Here is a 16234-nt window from a genome sequence, read left to right on the forward strand (position 1 = left end):
ACTCTTCATTGCCATCACATTGTCAACTGCATCACACTACAACTTCACTGCTTCCATTTTTGCTGTTCAGAGCAAAAATATTAGACATATTCTGCTTACCAGAGGAAACTTATTCACATGCTGAGGCTGTGGTGATGAGTTGTTAAATGTATTTAAAACATCTTGCAGATTTTGCTCTGGCCTCTTCTTTACGTTTGTATTCAATAAAATAGTGTCTAATATCAATTAAATCTACCAAAACAAATGCATATATGACACAAAAAGGCAATATTATATATGTCTTATATATGTATATATATGTCTTATGTAATATATAATGTATAATTTTGGCCGGTAAAAAAATATACGTGGCCACTGGATTCTTTCATCTACTAGTCTCTTTGGCTGGTGAGTCAAAAACTTAATTTTGGACACTGCTTTCAACATATCCACAAAGTGATAATGTACAAATGTAAGGTATTTGTGGTTCGCAGAAATGTGCAACTTCTACATGAATTTTGCTGAGTGGGTTGATTTATTTTATCAATGTGAAAAATTATACATACGCTGTGAAGACAGAACATATAGGCACATGTGATTTTCAGATATTTGTCATGTGAAAACATTCGTTTTGCACTGTTGCAAAACATGCAACAGCACATGTTGCACTGCCTTGTTCCTACAGTGGTCCAGAACAGACAAACCAAACACTGGCTCTAAATAGGGCCATTTTGTGATTTTGCATTGGTCATTGTAGTTAGTAACCTCTCTGTGACAAGCAGCATCGGAAAAACACTGAAACTTATTCAGTCTTTTTTGTTCTGGTTTAAAACACCTGGTCTGTTTATTATGGAGAGAAAGAGACCTCTGCAGATAATTCGGCCTTCAGTAAAAGCCTCCTGAAAAATAAACACTGTAGAAATTATAACAGGGAGAAGTTTCAGCTGGTTTGAATCCGCAGTCCTCACTGCTAGATGCAACTAAATCCTCTGTTCCTGTAACATGTAAGCAAGAGGCTTCGTGGTTCATAACCCATAGTGGGAGGTTTGAACCTCAGGGTGGGGGAGCCCTTCACTGTAGAGTTTGCATGTTTTTCTCCAGGTACTTCACTTTCCTCCCACAGTCCAAAGACATGCAGGTCAATAGGTGACTCTAAATTGCCTGTAGGTGTAAATGTGAGTGTGAATGGTTGTCTGTCTCTATGTGTCAGCCCTGTGATAGTCTGGTGACCTGTCCAGGATGTACCCCGCCTCTCGCCCTATGTCAGCCGGGAAAGGCTCCAGCCCCCCCACGACCCCTAACAGGATAAGCGATTACAGAAATGAATTAATGTGTGGTTCCCACATGTGACATTTATTTTTGAGACACATGGCTACATTTGTTCATATTATATTTGTTGTAATAGCTCATTAAAAATGACAAAAATGTTACTAATGTGAGAAAAGTTACAGATTTGACCATGCTTAAATCGAGAAGAATCACACAAAAAAATAATATTGGCAACAGCAAATTCTTATACAGAAAGAGATAAGTGCAGAGACACAATCAGAGAATGAACATGCTTTTGTAGTATTTCTATTATTTATTAAGTTACTTCAACATCTAGTAATTGCTGAGCATCTTTTGTGATGATTGAAAAACCCTCTCCCTGTCAGAAATCGTGAGTTATTTCCATCTGATGGTTCATAACACAAAGACAGAATTGAGCCTAGAGATCGATTTTTGCCATTTTCACCTCTGCAGCAGCAAAATGACAGCATTCACACTGGATTTCTATTGTTTACTTGTGTTTTTGTCTTGTTGTTTACCATGAAAGAGAATGTTTTCCAAAGGCAGCGCTGCAATTATTCCTCACACAGCAGGGACGTCAGAGAAAAACACCACAATCAGTGGTATTTTAGAATGATTTCACAGCAAAAAACTGTTTGTCTCAGTCAGCATGTGAGTGCTTTTGTCATGGAAACTGCCCATCAGTCACAGAGCACCCTGCGGTTACAACATGGTGGCTGTGGACCAGCTGTTTTCTCCCATTTCTCCTGTCTGTCCCTCTTCCAGTAACTTCTCTTTCCCAATTCTGTCTCTTTTTTATGTCTCTGGAGATTGTACCCTCTCTCTCTCTCTCTCTCTTTTTCCGTCTTTGAATGTGTATGCGTGCACGTTCAAACACATGTGGTGCACACACAAGAGAACTGAGACCAGCTTTTAGCCGCAACACTGCCATCTGATGGCCACTAAAGACAATTACAACTCTCAGTCTCATTTTTTTTGTCTCCCCAATTCTCACCAATAAATCTACCAGTTTGACTGATTCTTCATATTTAGAATAATGGAAAAGATAGATAACACTGAATTTAAGTTGACACAAAATAGGGACTATGTTTCCAGAGTTTGATTTTTAAATTACTGTCTCAGGACAAATATAAATTATGTAAAGTGCACAATGATATAGACAAGTATCAATCATAAAAAGGACAAAGGATTTAATTTTCCAAAAAATCTGAAAGCTTTTATGTAACTGAGTATCTTCTTCAGTGTTTCTGTCACATCATCCTGTCTGGATAAAGAGCAGTGAAACAGAAACGTGTCTATATTAAAATGTCACAGGTTATTACTGCAATTGCAGCCTGTTAGCGCCTCAGTGCTCCGTCTCTCCTCTGCCTGGTTTCCTCGAGGTGTCTCAACTCACAGGACATGTTTGTTCCAACACTTATATTAAACAAATCCCCTGCGCGCCTCTTTCAGGTTTCTGTGTCTGCTGCTTTGATTAGTCCCATTTTACACAGCTGTGACTCCAAACAATCTCGATGAACAGGTATTTCCAATTAGGAGCAGATGGTGCTCTGCTAATGTGTTTTCAGATAAAGCTTTTCTGTTTGTTATAACAGCACTTGTTTTTCTGTGCTGTTCTAGATGGATTTTCACCGTGTTTGTGCATCTTTGTTTTGAGATGTCATGTCTTCACTCAGGTTCAGTATTTCATGTAACGAATTTTCGTTCTGATGTGCATTGTAAGGTGTGTATCTGAATGACAATAAAGGTCAGTCTAAGTCTAAGTCATTTTACAGATGGAAGTAGGTTCTGAATCCCACAGCTAGGGCCAGAAAAACTTTGGGGCCAAGGTTTAAATGTTTCAGGGGCCCCCTATTGACCCCCATTACTTCCATTCTCTTTTCAGTAGAGTGCGCAAGTCAACCCGGTCTCACTCTGAAGTCGTCAAATACTGGCACTTGGTCAGTGACTTCTGGCATCAGACATCAACGATTAAAGTCTACGTTGACTTAATATGTGGCCAGTATGCCATTATTGTTTAACAACCACTTTTTGTGGCACAATAAAAATAAAGCAACAGACTGCTTAAGGTTTGATGGGCTTAAAAGTCGCTTGAAATGATGATTAGTGGCAAAAAAACAGCCGGTTGTCTGTTGGTCTTGAACAGTGACCTGCAGCTTGGCAAGCATTTCACCTGGATATCACCCCATCTACCATCCCCTCCATCTCCCAATGACAAAGTCAGCTCATATAGCCTACTACATCATTTTAGAAACACTGATATGATACATATGAAACCTACATGTGTAATGTATCAACACATTCTCACTCCAACCTTGTCACATATCTATGTTAGGACATGAACTTTCCACACTGAGATTCGATGTGCAAGGTACCCTGGGTGTGTTGGTTGTTGACATTCTGGGACGCCGAGTCAAGTTCTGCCTGTTACATGCAGTGTCTGTTTTCTAAGTACACTGCTGTTTCTAAAGGAAATGTACAGTTTTCATACAGTCTCTGTCAAAATAAACGCACTACGTTGGTACAGCACTGCATATTTACAGTTTTTTTTTCCTTCAACAGCAAACGCATGTGTTTACATTTTGCAGAGACACATGGCTGGGTTTAGGCGACGAAAGCATGTGGTTGGGTTTAGAAAAAAGGAACAGGGTTTTATGGGAAGCGGATATTGGCCTCCCGGGTGAGAGATGGTGGTTGTTGGACCCATCCACCACTGCTTCCACCTGTCTTACTCGGACTTCCACTGTCTTAACTTTCTTTGTTGTCCTTCTGCATTTCCTCCTGACACTGCTGGGCCAGCTGCGTATCATCTATCCATCCATCCATTTTCATCCGCTTATCCGGGGCGGGGTTGTGGGGGCAGCAGGCCAGCTCCTCCTGGGGGGGACCCCAAGGCATTCCCAGGCCAGATGAGATATGGAATCCCTCCAGCGTTTTCTGGGTCTGCCCCGGGGCCTCCTACCAGTGGGACGTGCCTGGGACACCTCCAGCGGGAGTTGCCCAGAAGGCATCCTGGTCAGATGCCTGAACCACCTCAACTGACCCCTTTCGACGTGAGCAGCGGCTCTACTCCAAGCTCCCTCCAGATGTACAAGCTTCTCACCCTATCTCTAGGGCTGCCCAGCCACCCCACGGAGGAAACTCATTTCCACTGCTTGTATCCGCGATCTCATTCTTTCGGTCACTACCCAGAGTTCATGACCATAGGCGAAGGTTGGGACGTAGATGGACCAGTAAATTGAAAGCTTTGCTTTCCGGCTCAGCTCCCTCTTCACCACGACGGACCGGCGCAGTGCCCACATCGTCTGCAGAAGCCGCACCGACCAGCCGATCCATCTCACGCTCCATTCTACCCTCACTCGTGAACAAGACCCCAAGATACTTGAACTCCCTTGCTTGAAGTAGTAACTCTCCCCCAACCCAGAGAGGGCAATCCACTGGTTTCTGACAGAAAAGTATCTTTCCACTGTAAAAAGATGGCTTTTTTCATCAGTGTCTGACACTGGAAGTCACTGAACCATGGTTTTCAGAAAATTTTCCTCTGGCAACTGGGCCAAGTTTTGTAGGCGGTATTTAAAATGAAGACGCCTTCCTTCTACAGTTACTGTAACTTCCTACCTACATTCAATATAGTGAATGAAAAATGGCCACAAAAATGGTGGCAGATACATATAATATTGACTCCACTGTACAAGTCTTACAGAAGTGACTGTATGACTCATAAAACAGCATCACTTTGCTACAGAAACAGGAGACTGTGGTAGTGATTGTATTTTATATTCTGTCTTTGAGTTCATAAAAGAGAGTGACATGTAGTGAGGAAAAGTTTGCACTGGAAACGGCTTTGCCAATCACAAAATCTAATTTAGGGTGTTACTAAAAGAAAAAAAAAGATTTAAAGAATGACACAGGGTTTGCAGCCCTGATCTCAGACAGGTCATTCCAAAAAACAGCAAAAATAAATGCTTGCTATGTAGTGATTCCTTGCCATTGTTTCCAGTAACAATTGTGGGTGTTTTGCAGTAACCTGATGCTGTTTTTCCACAGGGGATAATGCCATGAAAACTGGCTGGTTTTAATTGAGACATTGCTGCTTTTCCAGCTGGGCTAATGCAACCACCAAACCCCGAAGCCCAACCCCTTACCCTAACCCTAACCCTAACCCTAACCCAATTGGGTATTTTAAGCCCAAACATTATATTTTCCTGGCTGTAACTCAGTAGTTCAGAAGAACAAGAAGTGATGCATCTAGATATCTCAGGGTGTAGATAGGACAATAAGAAATCAAATAAGTAACTTGGAGGGAGGCTTCTTAGGGCTTTGTAAGTCAACGACACCTTGAAGTCAACTTTAAAAGCAACAGATGTAAGAAAGCCAGTGTATGGAGGCCTGGATTGGTGAAATGGGATCATATTTCCTGGCCTAAGTCAAAAGCCTGGCAACAAGTTAACATGTTGTATCTCTGCAGCCTCGACATGTAGCGGCATTATTTAGGAGGAGCGCATCAGCTCTGCAGAGCCACAGAGCCTCTGCGACACCCTGACGCAGAGGCTTAAATCCGGCTTAACATTTTTTCAAATGAAAGTCCATGTTGGCTAGTGCTTAGTTATCTCATCCCTGAGTAAGTTAGTGTTGTATCTTAAGGTTTCAATGATATGATCTGAGAGTGGGAGAGCTGTAAGGTGTTTTTTTAAAGGGAAGCATCTTTGCAGTGTTTAGTGTGTCAGAGTTTCACTGCTGGAAGACTTTGGAGGTCAGCTGGAGTCTGCCGACAGGGGAGGAAGCACTGACACACTCCTAATGAGGGTTCACTCTGTTGGTGTGTGTGTGTGTGTGTGTGTGTGTGTGTGTGTGTGTGTGTGTGTGAGACTGTCCTTGTTTATCTCTGTACCACAGCACAGCCTGTTGTTGGGGTTTTCTCAGCCTATTTACAGTACAGCCAGGACACGTTATCATTAGCTATTCCAACTACAGAGCACACACACACACACACACACACCCCAATACAAAGAGACTAAAGGCCCATTCAAATGAGATTTGTATTACAGGGTAACAAGGGTAATGCAACATTAGCCTTGCACCTCCTGGTTTTGCTGGTTATTCATAGTTTATAGAGCTGTTAAGCATTTGTGAGCGATGGAATGGACAAAAATAATTAAATATCATAATCTCTCATCCTCTTCCTCCGCATTCGGTTGACCTCCAGGCTGCTGACACATCACTCTCATTTTTGGAAAGTAAATTAGACTCTGCTCCAAAACACTGAGTTGAACACTGAGAAGAGTTTGTGGTTTAAAGTGTAACTACTACAGTGATTTTTAATTAAAAGTTTCCGTATGAATTTCTCTTTGACCTTCTGCAAGCTGACGAGACAGATATCTGGCTGTTAGCTAACATTTAAATCAGGTGTGTAAACATGGAGATACTGTTGGAAAAACACAGCTAAATAGACCTTTTCTTTTAGAGTCACAGACATCATCTCACAGGCACAAGATCTTAGTAGATTGCAGAGAGAGTTTATATGAGCTGAGTAATGCCTTGAATTACTACGATACTTGGTTGTGAGGATAGATGCGTAGTCAGCGGGGGGGGGGGTCAATATGTGTATAACAGTACTCTTAGAAATAAACACGCTCACTGGAGCCATATAGGATTTTTGTCCTAGAACCCTTTTTTGGCTCCTGGTAGAACCTTTAAATGAAGCTTCCACCTGGAAATCTTTCAAAGGCTACTACCTAGAACTCAACATGCCTCCAACCATCTACGAAAGGTTCCACCCAGAACCCCCTATGAGAGGTTCTACTTCTTCTGGAGAACTGTCTACGGTCTGTTCCACCCAGAACCATCTCTGGGGGTTTATCCAGAACCTTTCCTCCTTTTAAGGTGGCTAATAAAAGCCCATTTAGAGAGTCTATCCTGGGGGCTCAAAAAAGGTAATGAGCCCTTTTTACACTGCCTGTTCAAGGTGGGAATATCGTGCCATTATGCCGCCTCTCTGTGCTGCAGATAAGGTACAATTGCGGAATGGGAGTAAGAGTTATTTCACCTTTAAACTGCCACATTTAGCAGGATGGGATCATTGGCAGGACAAGTGTGAAGTTAGGAGATTGAAAAAGTGGGTGGTAGCACTTGGGAAATGGGAAATGGACCTGCACTTGTATAGCGCCTTAAAACTCAAAGCCCTTTTTACACTTTGAGTCACATTCGCCCATTCACACACACGTTCATACACTGGTGGCTGAGACTACAAGGTGCCACCTGCTACTCAGTTTCTAACACACTCACTATGGAGCAGCCATCAGGAGCAACTTGGGGTTCAGTATCTTGCTCAAGGATACTTTGACATGCAGACTGGAGGAGCCAGGGATTGAACTGCTGATCTTCCGATTAGTGGACAATGCGCTCTACCTTCTGAGCCACACCCATCTCTTAGCAGCTAACTCAAAGAGAAAGAGCAGCAGCCATACCCACAGATCTCTCTCCCACATATCCTGGTTTTAGTTTAACAGGTTAGCCTGGGGCCAGGGGAACCACATCCAGCAGCCTTGGGCTTCATGAGGCTCCTAAAAAGCTGGAGCTGATGTGGTCTAGCACATCTCACATCAGTCATAGTTCACACATATTTCTTTGAATGAAAAGGGTTTCTAATGGAACCATTAGTCTTACAAAGAACCTCTTGAAAAAGGATTCAAGGATGTCAGCTCCTCAGGAAGAACTCTTTTGGAACCATTATTTTGAAGAGTTTATGAATACTATATGTGTGTGTTTGTGTGTGTGTGTGCAGGTCTCAGTCTGGTGGTTGGTCTGGTCCTGTATATCTCCAGTATTAATGACGAGGTGATGAACCGACCCAGGGAGCCAGAGCAGTTCTTCCACTACCGCTACGGCTGGTCCTTCGCCTTCGCTGCCTCCTCCTTCCTGCTTAAAGAGGTAATCGAAGAACAACACACACACACACACACACACACAAACACAAATACAAACACAAAGGCCTACACTTGGATGTGGTCATGCATAAACATTTCAGTGTACTACAAGCACACAAACACATAAACATCCGGAAATACTTGAACACAGACACAGAGACATGAATAAAAGACGTGCAAGTAATGACACGCCGGATGTGCATGTGGACAAAACACACACTCTGCGGCTGTGCTCAAGAAAACACACAGGCACAAGCACACACAGAGCAGTTCACAGTGACACTAATATATACTGATGCTTAACATTTACTGATGCTATGAAACTGACAAAAGAGATAACATGCACACACACACACACACACACACACACACACACACACACACAGATTGTTTGGAATCTGTCTTGGATGTCAACCAACCACTGCTTAGCTAAACACACTCGAGCATGTGCACAAACACAGACACACAAAGTACTTGTAGCTTGCTGAAATGCAGACGTATTCAGCTAAACACACACACACACTCACACACACAAACACACATTTAAAAAGTGCCTGCGTAGGAGCCCGTCATCCTGCCTGCATCAATATTCATAAATGTTAATAGCTTGAATACTTGAGGGCAGCAGCTCTGTCGCAGCACAGCTTCACATGCAGCAGAATGTTCCCTGCTTTGGGGGGGCAGGCTCTGCTCCTTCATTCTTCCTCTCCTAGCTCCCCTCTTTCCTCCTTCTGTCTGTTCTCTGCTGCTTCTCTCTATGTCCTCTGCTTTTATCTTGTCTCTACTCTTTTTCTTTTATCTGCAGTTTTTTAATCCTCTGTTGTCCCTTCCCCTTTTCTTTTCTTTTCTTTTCTTTTCTTTTCTTTTCTTTTCTTTTCTTTTCTTTTCTTCTTCTCTTATCTCCTCCANTTCTTTTGTCTTCTTCTTGTATCTCCTCCTCTTCGGCCCTCCTGTAATCTTATCTCCTGGCCCCTCCTTTTTTTCCTCTCTCCTCCTCTTTCATATCTGCTTCCCTTCTTTTGTTCTTTATTTCCTCACTCAACTTTTGTCTTTTTTTTGTCCTCAATATTTACTTTACTTCTTCTGTTCCCTTCCTGTTTCTTTTACGTAAGTATCCCAATTACCTCCAGTCCACCTCATCTGGTTCATCTCCCTCATCAATTTCCTCCTCTTTCCCACCCCACTTATCCCTCTCTTTTGTTGGGGTCAACACATTAGGCTTCACACGGAGGCACCAAAATGTTGGGAACATAAATTCGGGCTTCACATGGCGGCACCAAATATGTTGGGATCAATATATTAGGTCTCACCAAGGGACACTAAATATGTAGGGATTTAATTGGCTATCGAAAATAATTAATAATTATTATTAATAATAATTATGTTAAATAATGTGACTTAATTAACATTAAATTACCTCGTGGGGCACCATTCCCGTAAAGGGAAAAATGATAGCCAGTTAAAGATATCAGTCTCATAAAGTAGGCTAAACTATTAATTTGGAGTTTTGATTAATAATTACATTGACAACAACCAAAATTAACAGTAACGCCTGAAGGATTTCGGAGTTCTTGACGCAGCAGAGGTTGACTATTCATTCACTCTTGTGCAACATTAAACAGACAGCAGGTATGATTCCAAAGAATTATATTTATTCACAAACTAGCAAAGCAAACCAAAACACACAAATTCTAACTAACTATGTACAAGCTTGGTGTGTATATGTATGTTGTGTGTGTGAGAGAGAGAAAAGAGAAAGAAAGACAAAGGCGGGTGTGGTGATCAAAGAGCCGTTTGGCCTACAAAACACAATGGCTGACAACAGAGAACTACCAAAATGGCCAAATCAAGGCTTGCTTCAGGTCAGGGGAGGTATTTGTCTGACCGTATGGTCAGGACAAAGACAAAGGAAAAGAAGCGGGAACTTTGAGATGCCTGTTTGGGTGTAGCTCTGTTGAAAGCCTGTTTGTTAATGAGTCTATGTCAATGTGACGTATGTTGCAAACGGTCTGGATTAGTGCAGAGATTGTTTAGTTGGGTGCAAGAATCTGTTTGTGAACAGTATTAGCAAACTAAACACTTAGCTTTGGCGAAGCCAACAAACCAATGACCCAACTGCAAACAATCACAACAATAACTCAATGAACAGCATCAAATCACATACAACAAGTTAAACAGTCTTGCTTAGCCTGTAAAGCTGTGATAAGCTATGCCCAGTTGCTATGCTACCGATCCTTGAATGGATGGGAGAAAGAGTCACTTGGTGGTGTACCGCTTTGTTAGCCGGCAGAAGAAGGCTGGGAAGATGGTTCCAGGTGCAGTCTTTGTTGGGTCCTTTGTTCCAAAGGTGAAACTCCGAGGAAGCTGGTCGCTCAGGGTTTAGCAGAGTTAGACGCTGGGTGCTAACTCACTTAGTTCCTTGTTGCTGGAAAGCTAGTTGCAAACCTTGTGTTTGCAAGAGAGTCTGTGATCAATTGCCCTCCCTTTAGTGGTTTGGGGCTATGGAGCATAGGTCTGGGCCTCTGCTGTTCCAGGCCCAGCCGGAAAGAGTTGTGCAGCTGTTGAACAGCTGGAGAGCAAGAGAGAGATCTGTTGGAAGGGAGCACAGATCTATAGATGCCTGTGACATCAGAGTCACATGCCACTGTAAAGGTCCTGTCCAATCAAGTTTTGGGACTTGAGTCTCACTGAGGTGTGAGGTGAGATCTCCTGTGGAGATGGGTGTCACATAGCTGTCTTTGTTTGGAGAACAAAGAGCATGCAGAGGAAAAAGCCTTTAAATCTCCAGTTTAGACTTTACCAAATGATAAATCATCTGTGGTCCTGTGAATCCCAACACTTTTCTCCTCTTCTATCCCTATAAAGTTGCCAATTTTTCTTGATCATCTATATTCATCTTTTCTTTACCTCTTCCACATTTACATTACTTCTCCTTTCCTCTTCCTTCTCCTCATCTTTTCTTTTCCTGCCCTTTTATTTCCAATGTTGTCTTTTGTCCCCTCTCTCTCTCCTTCCCTCTCTTCTCTCCTCTTCCATGCCAATAAAGTTGCTTATTTATCTTCACTGTCTATTTTTATCTTTTCTCTTCTTCTTCTTTACTGTTTTGTTACAAATCCTCTTTTCTTTCCTCACTGTACTCATGTATCTCCTCCATCTCTCTCCTCTTTAGTTTATGTTTTCCTTTTGTCTTATCACCTCCTCCCTTCTCTCCTTGTCTTATATCCTCCTATCTTACTTCAGTCTCCCCCTCTTATCCTCTGGTAGTGTCTTCTCTTCTTTCATCCTCCACTCTCTAATCCTCGATTATTGTTTCTCTTTTCTTCTTCTTTTATCTCCTATGTTCTTTCATCTTTCTTCCCCTCCTTTTTTTAATGTCGTCCCTCCTCTCCTATTCTGTTCCCTTTGTTTCCTATCAATCCACTCTTGTCTCCTCCCGTCTCCTCCTCCTTCTTTTTTCTGGTTTTCTTCACTTCTTCTAATCTGTACTGGAGCGACAAAACATGATTTTTTTTTTTCCTCCACAAACACCCATTTAAAAACACTACTTCGCTCTCACACACACCCACTCAGACACACAAACACATTCATCAGCATCTAAAGTTTCAGGGCCGTTGTAGCGATGATGTTGTGGATGAATAGTGAATGAGCTGTGAATGCTCAGCGGATGCCCGGGTGAAAACATGAATACATTTTTGATAATGGCTCATTCCACCGCCGAGCGCCGAGCCTTTTTGTCAACTCTCTGCAACATTTCTTATGGATTTATTTAATTTTCTCCCCTCCTCATGGCAGTGTGTTGCAGTTTAGGGAGGCTGATTCTGATGTTTTATAAAAGCCCTTTGCATCAGGGAATATGCTGAGAAGTCTGCAGCTTGATTCGCTCATGTTGTGTTTTCATTGATGAAAACAGACAGTGGTTTCTTCTCTCTCTCTCTCTCTCTCTCTCCCTGTCTCAATTTCTGTTCCCCAGCAGACACTCTCGGCCCTGTTTGATGTGTTCATTTCCTTATCGGATCCAATTTATTTGCAGAGTATCTATCATAAACTCCATAACTAGAGCTGTTTATAATATCTCCAATTTCAAACAAAATTATAGCCAGTAGCTAATAGGGGTCTATCTATTTATTTGATTTGAAAACATGTATAATACTGACACATTTTAAGAAGATAACTTTATGGTCTCTCGTTTTGGAATATAATATCTACCTGCTGTCAATATACTAAAAACAAAACACAACACAAAATAAGAGCATAACAAAACCATAAATGTTTTGTGAAATATGAAGTGCCCGCCGGAGTCAGTAATAAAATCCAAGAGGGATACACACAAATAGAAACCCATTCAGTGCATAAAAGCAACATAAAATCAGTAATAAAAACTCCAAAGCACTCAAAAGAACCCAGACCTTCTCCTGGGATTCACAATCCTCTAAACATATTTAATTGATGGAAATGTTTAAATGTTTGTTTATTTAAAATCAGTATTGCACCTCAAAAAAGTTGTTGGATTTATGAGTGACAAGTTAGAAAATAATTATTTTTAGTCCCTTGTATGGGTCAAACTCCAAAAATGCAGGATCCTAAATTTCCCATAATGCACCTCATTGGCATCTTTCACTCTTCTCATTGGTAAATGCCTGCCACTTTCAGACATTCCTACAGTTTTCAACTGGCTCTCTGTTATAAACTTGAAATCTCCAAGCCCAATGATGACATCATCAGGGTGATTTGCTCAGACTTTAGAGAGTTCCTCTGAGGGCCACAGTTCTTTCCACAAGCTGAGTAAACTAAATTGCATGTGTAAAGTTGACAGAGCAAATTAATGTCTCCTGAAACTCTTGTGTATGCTGACTGTCACTGATTTAACTCCCCATCTTGCTACAATGAAATAGAAGAGTACAGCATGGTGTGTCAGTACACAATGACATCACTGATGGGCGTGGTGAAAGCCCAGTCCCCTCGCCCATCCTACTCAGCCCTTACCCCTTCGTGTTGTGCATTGATGTCTAAGGGTGAATCCCAATTCTCATTCCTACCCCTCCTCCTCCCCCTCCCCCTTCATCTGCATCTTCCCCTTGCCCCTCTGTACAGAGTTGAGCAGGCTAAGGGTAGAAACGTTCCCCTAAGAAATGAGACACCGCTCGATTACCGTTTGCGTCATCATGCCTTCCCGCAAGCTGGCTGCTACATCAGCAGAAGTGACAAGAGTTGACAAAAAACAAACGAAAATGCAGTGGTCTCAGGTTGTGACACACGAAAGGAACACAGCAACGTTAACGTCGGCAAAACCGCTCGAACATTGTATCAATTGAAAACATGAGGGCCGTAATTGTAATATCAATTAGAATGCTGAAAATACTTACATTTGTGCGATTCTCTGGGAGATCGTAAAGCCATTGCTACATAAAAAAACTTTTGCCGGCTGTCTGTTTGATGGTTATGCAGTGGATGATCCGAAATTCCTCAAAACCCCTTTCTTTCAAGTGTGGTCCTCCAGAATCTTTTCAAGGGCTATGTAGCCCTCGGTCTTGGCACTAGCCCTTACTCCAAATGAGAATTGATACACCTCTACCCCTCACGTGAACGCGCAAAATCAAGGGGAAGGGGTGGAAATGAGATGCACCCTAAGGATAGGGTGTCCTGATTCTTGTTTATATAGAGGGGTGGGACGAAGCGTTACTCATGTTCAGATGGAATCCGGCAGATGAAGGCAGCAAACCAGATGTAATTTCATGGTCGAGAGCAGGGTGGTAAAATTAGGTGAAGACGGTAGAGAATTCTGGCACTGGTAACGGTAGATGGCATTTTTACTTTTTGCCCTCTGCAGCGGAATTACTAGACATTACTAGAATAATTACATAAATTTATAAAAACAACATATATATATACTTTATTCCATTCGACATCACCATTGCAACATATTGTCATGCATGTTTCATATTACCATCCTGCCAATCCATTGGACTGTTTTGGAAGAAAAACCAAGGAGGTCCTGCTGTTTGTAAAAAATGCAGACAACCAAGGAAAAAATGCTGAGGCGCTCCGTCTTCAGGTAAAAATATATAAAGTAACTTTATTTGAGCAAAGGCAACAAAACAGACCTACGCGTATCGACTAAAGTCTTCTTCAGGGTCTCCCATTGGACTGTTTGTTTGTTTGTTTTCCCTGTGCTGTCCAGAAGGTATTGGCTGTGTGCCTGCTACCATTTGCCTGATTCCTTGTAAACACTGAATCAGGGGGTACATGGCCCTCCAAATTGAGCTTCTTCAGAGGCACACTCCAGACCTACTGTGGAAATCAGCAGCCAAATGACAGAAGAAACCCACAAATGTATTTGCCTTGTTGATAAAGATTTTAAAATGACCTGGGGCCTCATTTATAAAGCTTGCTTACGCACAAAACAGGGCTTGAAAGTGGCATACGCCACTTACCACACAAAGGTTGTGATTTATAAAAATAAACTTAGCGGGAGAATGTGCGCACCTGTAAGCAAACTCCGAGTCATGCGTGCGCACATTTTGTAGACACTGGGAAGTGGCGACGCAGACGGCGAGGTGGAGAAGTGGAGTCAGATTTTTATCGATGTCTCACACAAATTTAATGTCACGCTATATCCACCTTAGATCCACGTTATCATTGAAATTAAATCCAGCAGCCTTATTTTGCGCTTGGAGTGAGTGATAATTGTTTCATAAAAACGTTGTAAAATCCAACTCATATCCTGAATTGAAATTCTTTCTAAATACGTATTTAATCTGCACTGCCTCTAACGTCTCATTGTCCACTCTGTGAGCGCAGGAGGGGGAGAGGATGGCACGACTGCATGGAATATATTTATTTATTTAGCTAAATATTTCCAGTGCATTTATCATGTCTCGAAATACAGCCATTAAGCACAACCGTTACACTCATTTCATCAGCCCTACTTAGACATGTGCTGTTCATGACAAAACCAGCATGAAGAAACGTGTTCGTCTATTACACTTTCATCTTTGAATAGTATTTCAAATTACACATTGTATTCTGGGACAGGGATACCACTGGTTCATGCTGTAATTCAGGCCGGGTGTCTGATCAGACTTATTGCCATAAACATATAAATACTGTGGTGACCCTCATGCGTAATTGCGCAAGATGGCACTGGCACATACTCCTTTTTTACTTAACATACTGTATATGATCTTGCAGTAACCACTGCATCTTTGCATGTGTCGATGTCCCCCAGGGTGCAGGAGTGATGTCCGTCTATCTCTTCATGAAGCGTTATGCCGAGGAGGAGCTGTACAGGCCTCATCCCGCCCTCTACCGACCCCGCATGTCCGAATGCAGTGACTACAGCGGCCAGTTCCTCCATCCAGACTCTTGGCCTCCACCACAGCGTGGCCGCAGCGCCTCTGACGTCTCCTCTGACATCTCCATCCAGCTCAACCAGACCCCACCTTCGCAGGCACAACCCAAGGGGGGGAGCAGCTCCCAGCCTACACCCTCTTCCTCTGGGCCTTCATCAGCAGCCAGCTACCAGCTCCAGCCGGCCTCCTCCTCATCCACCTCCTCCTCTTACCCACATCCCCTCCACCTGGCCGCCACCTCCACCCTACCCAGGGCATCCCACGGCCACGGCCACCCTCAGCCCCATCCCCATCCAAGCGGGCCCCCGCCTCAGTCAATGCCCATGGGGGCACCACCCTCAGCTGTGCCTCCTCCTCGCTATCACACGCACATGCGAATGAGCGCCTCACCATGCTAGGCTACATACGCAGAAAAGGGGGGGGAGGGACACAACTGGGGGGATTAGATTGGCTCTGTTACAGCTCTTAAACACCACAAGACAACATACACAAACACACAAACACAAATCGTGTATCCTTGAAGCGTGTGGGAGGAGGCATGCAGCAGAGTGGATGAAGGAGGGAGGTTTAAGGAGATAAAAAAGAGGAAAGAAGAGGAAAGAAAAGAGGGAAGGAGGGGAGGAGAAGTAGGTGGGCGGTGGGGATGACTCACTGCTGATGCCAAGCCCGAGACGGAGACAGACACTTAAC

The 16234-nt window shown here is 42.9% G+C and overlaps 1 protein-coding gene across 1 annotated transcript in view; it reads left to right on the forward strand.

Moving 5' to 3' along the window:
* LOC126383992 (voltage-dependent calcium channel gamma-7 subunit-like) overlaps window positions 1-15942 on the forward strand; it is a 64212-nt gene extending 48270 nt beyond the window's left edge. Inside the window, exons 5-6 of the mRNA XM_050034784.1 lie at window positions 8054-8199; window positions 15421-15942. Coding sequence (XP_049890741.1) covers window positions 8054-8199; window positions 15421-15942 — 668 coding nt within the window. The remainder of the gene's footprint in view (window positions 1-8053; window positions 8200-15420) is intronic.
* The last annotated feature ends 292 nt before the right edge of the window (window positions 15943-16234 follow it).

This window comes from Epinephelus moara, chromosome 22, assembly GCF_006386435.1.
Source record: "Epinephelus moara isolate mb chromosome 22, YSFRI_EMoa_1.0, whole genome shotgun sequence".
Taxonomy (NCBI): Eukaryota; Metazoa; Chordata; class Actinopteri; order Perciformes; family Serranidae; genus Epinephelus; species Epinephelus moara.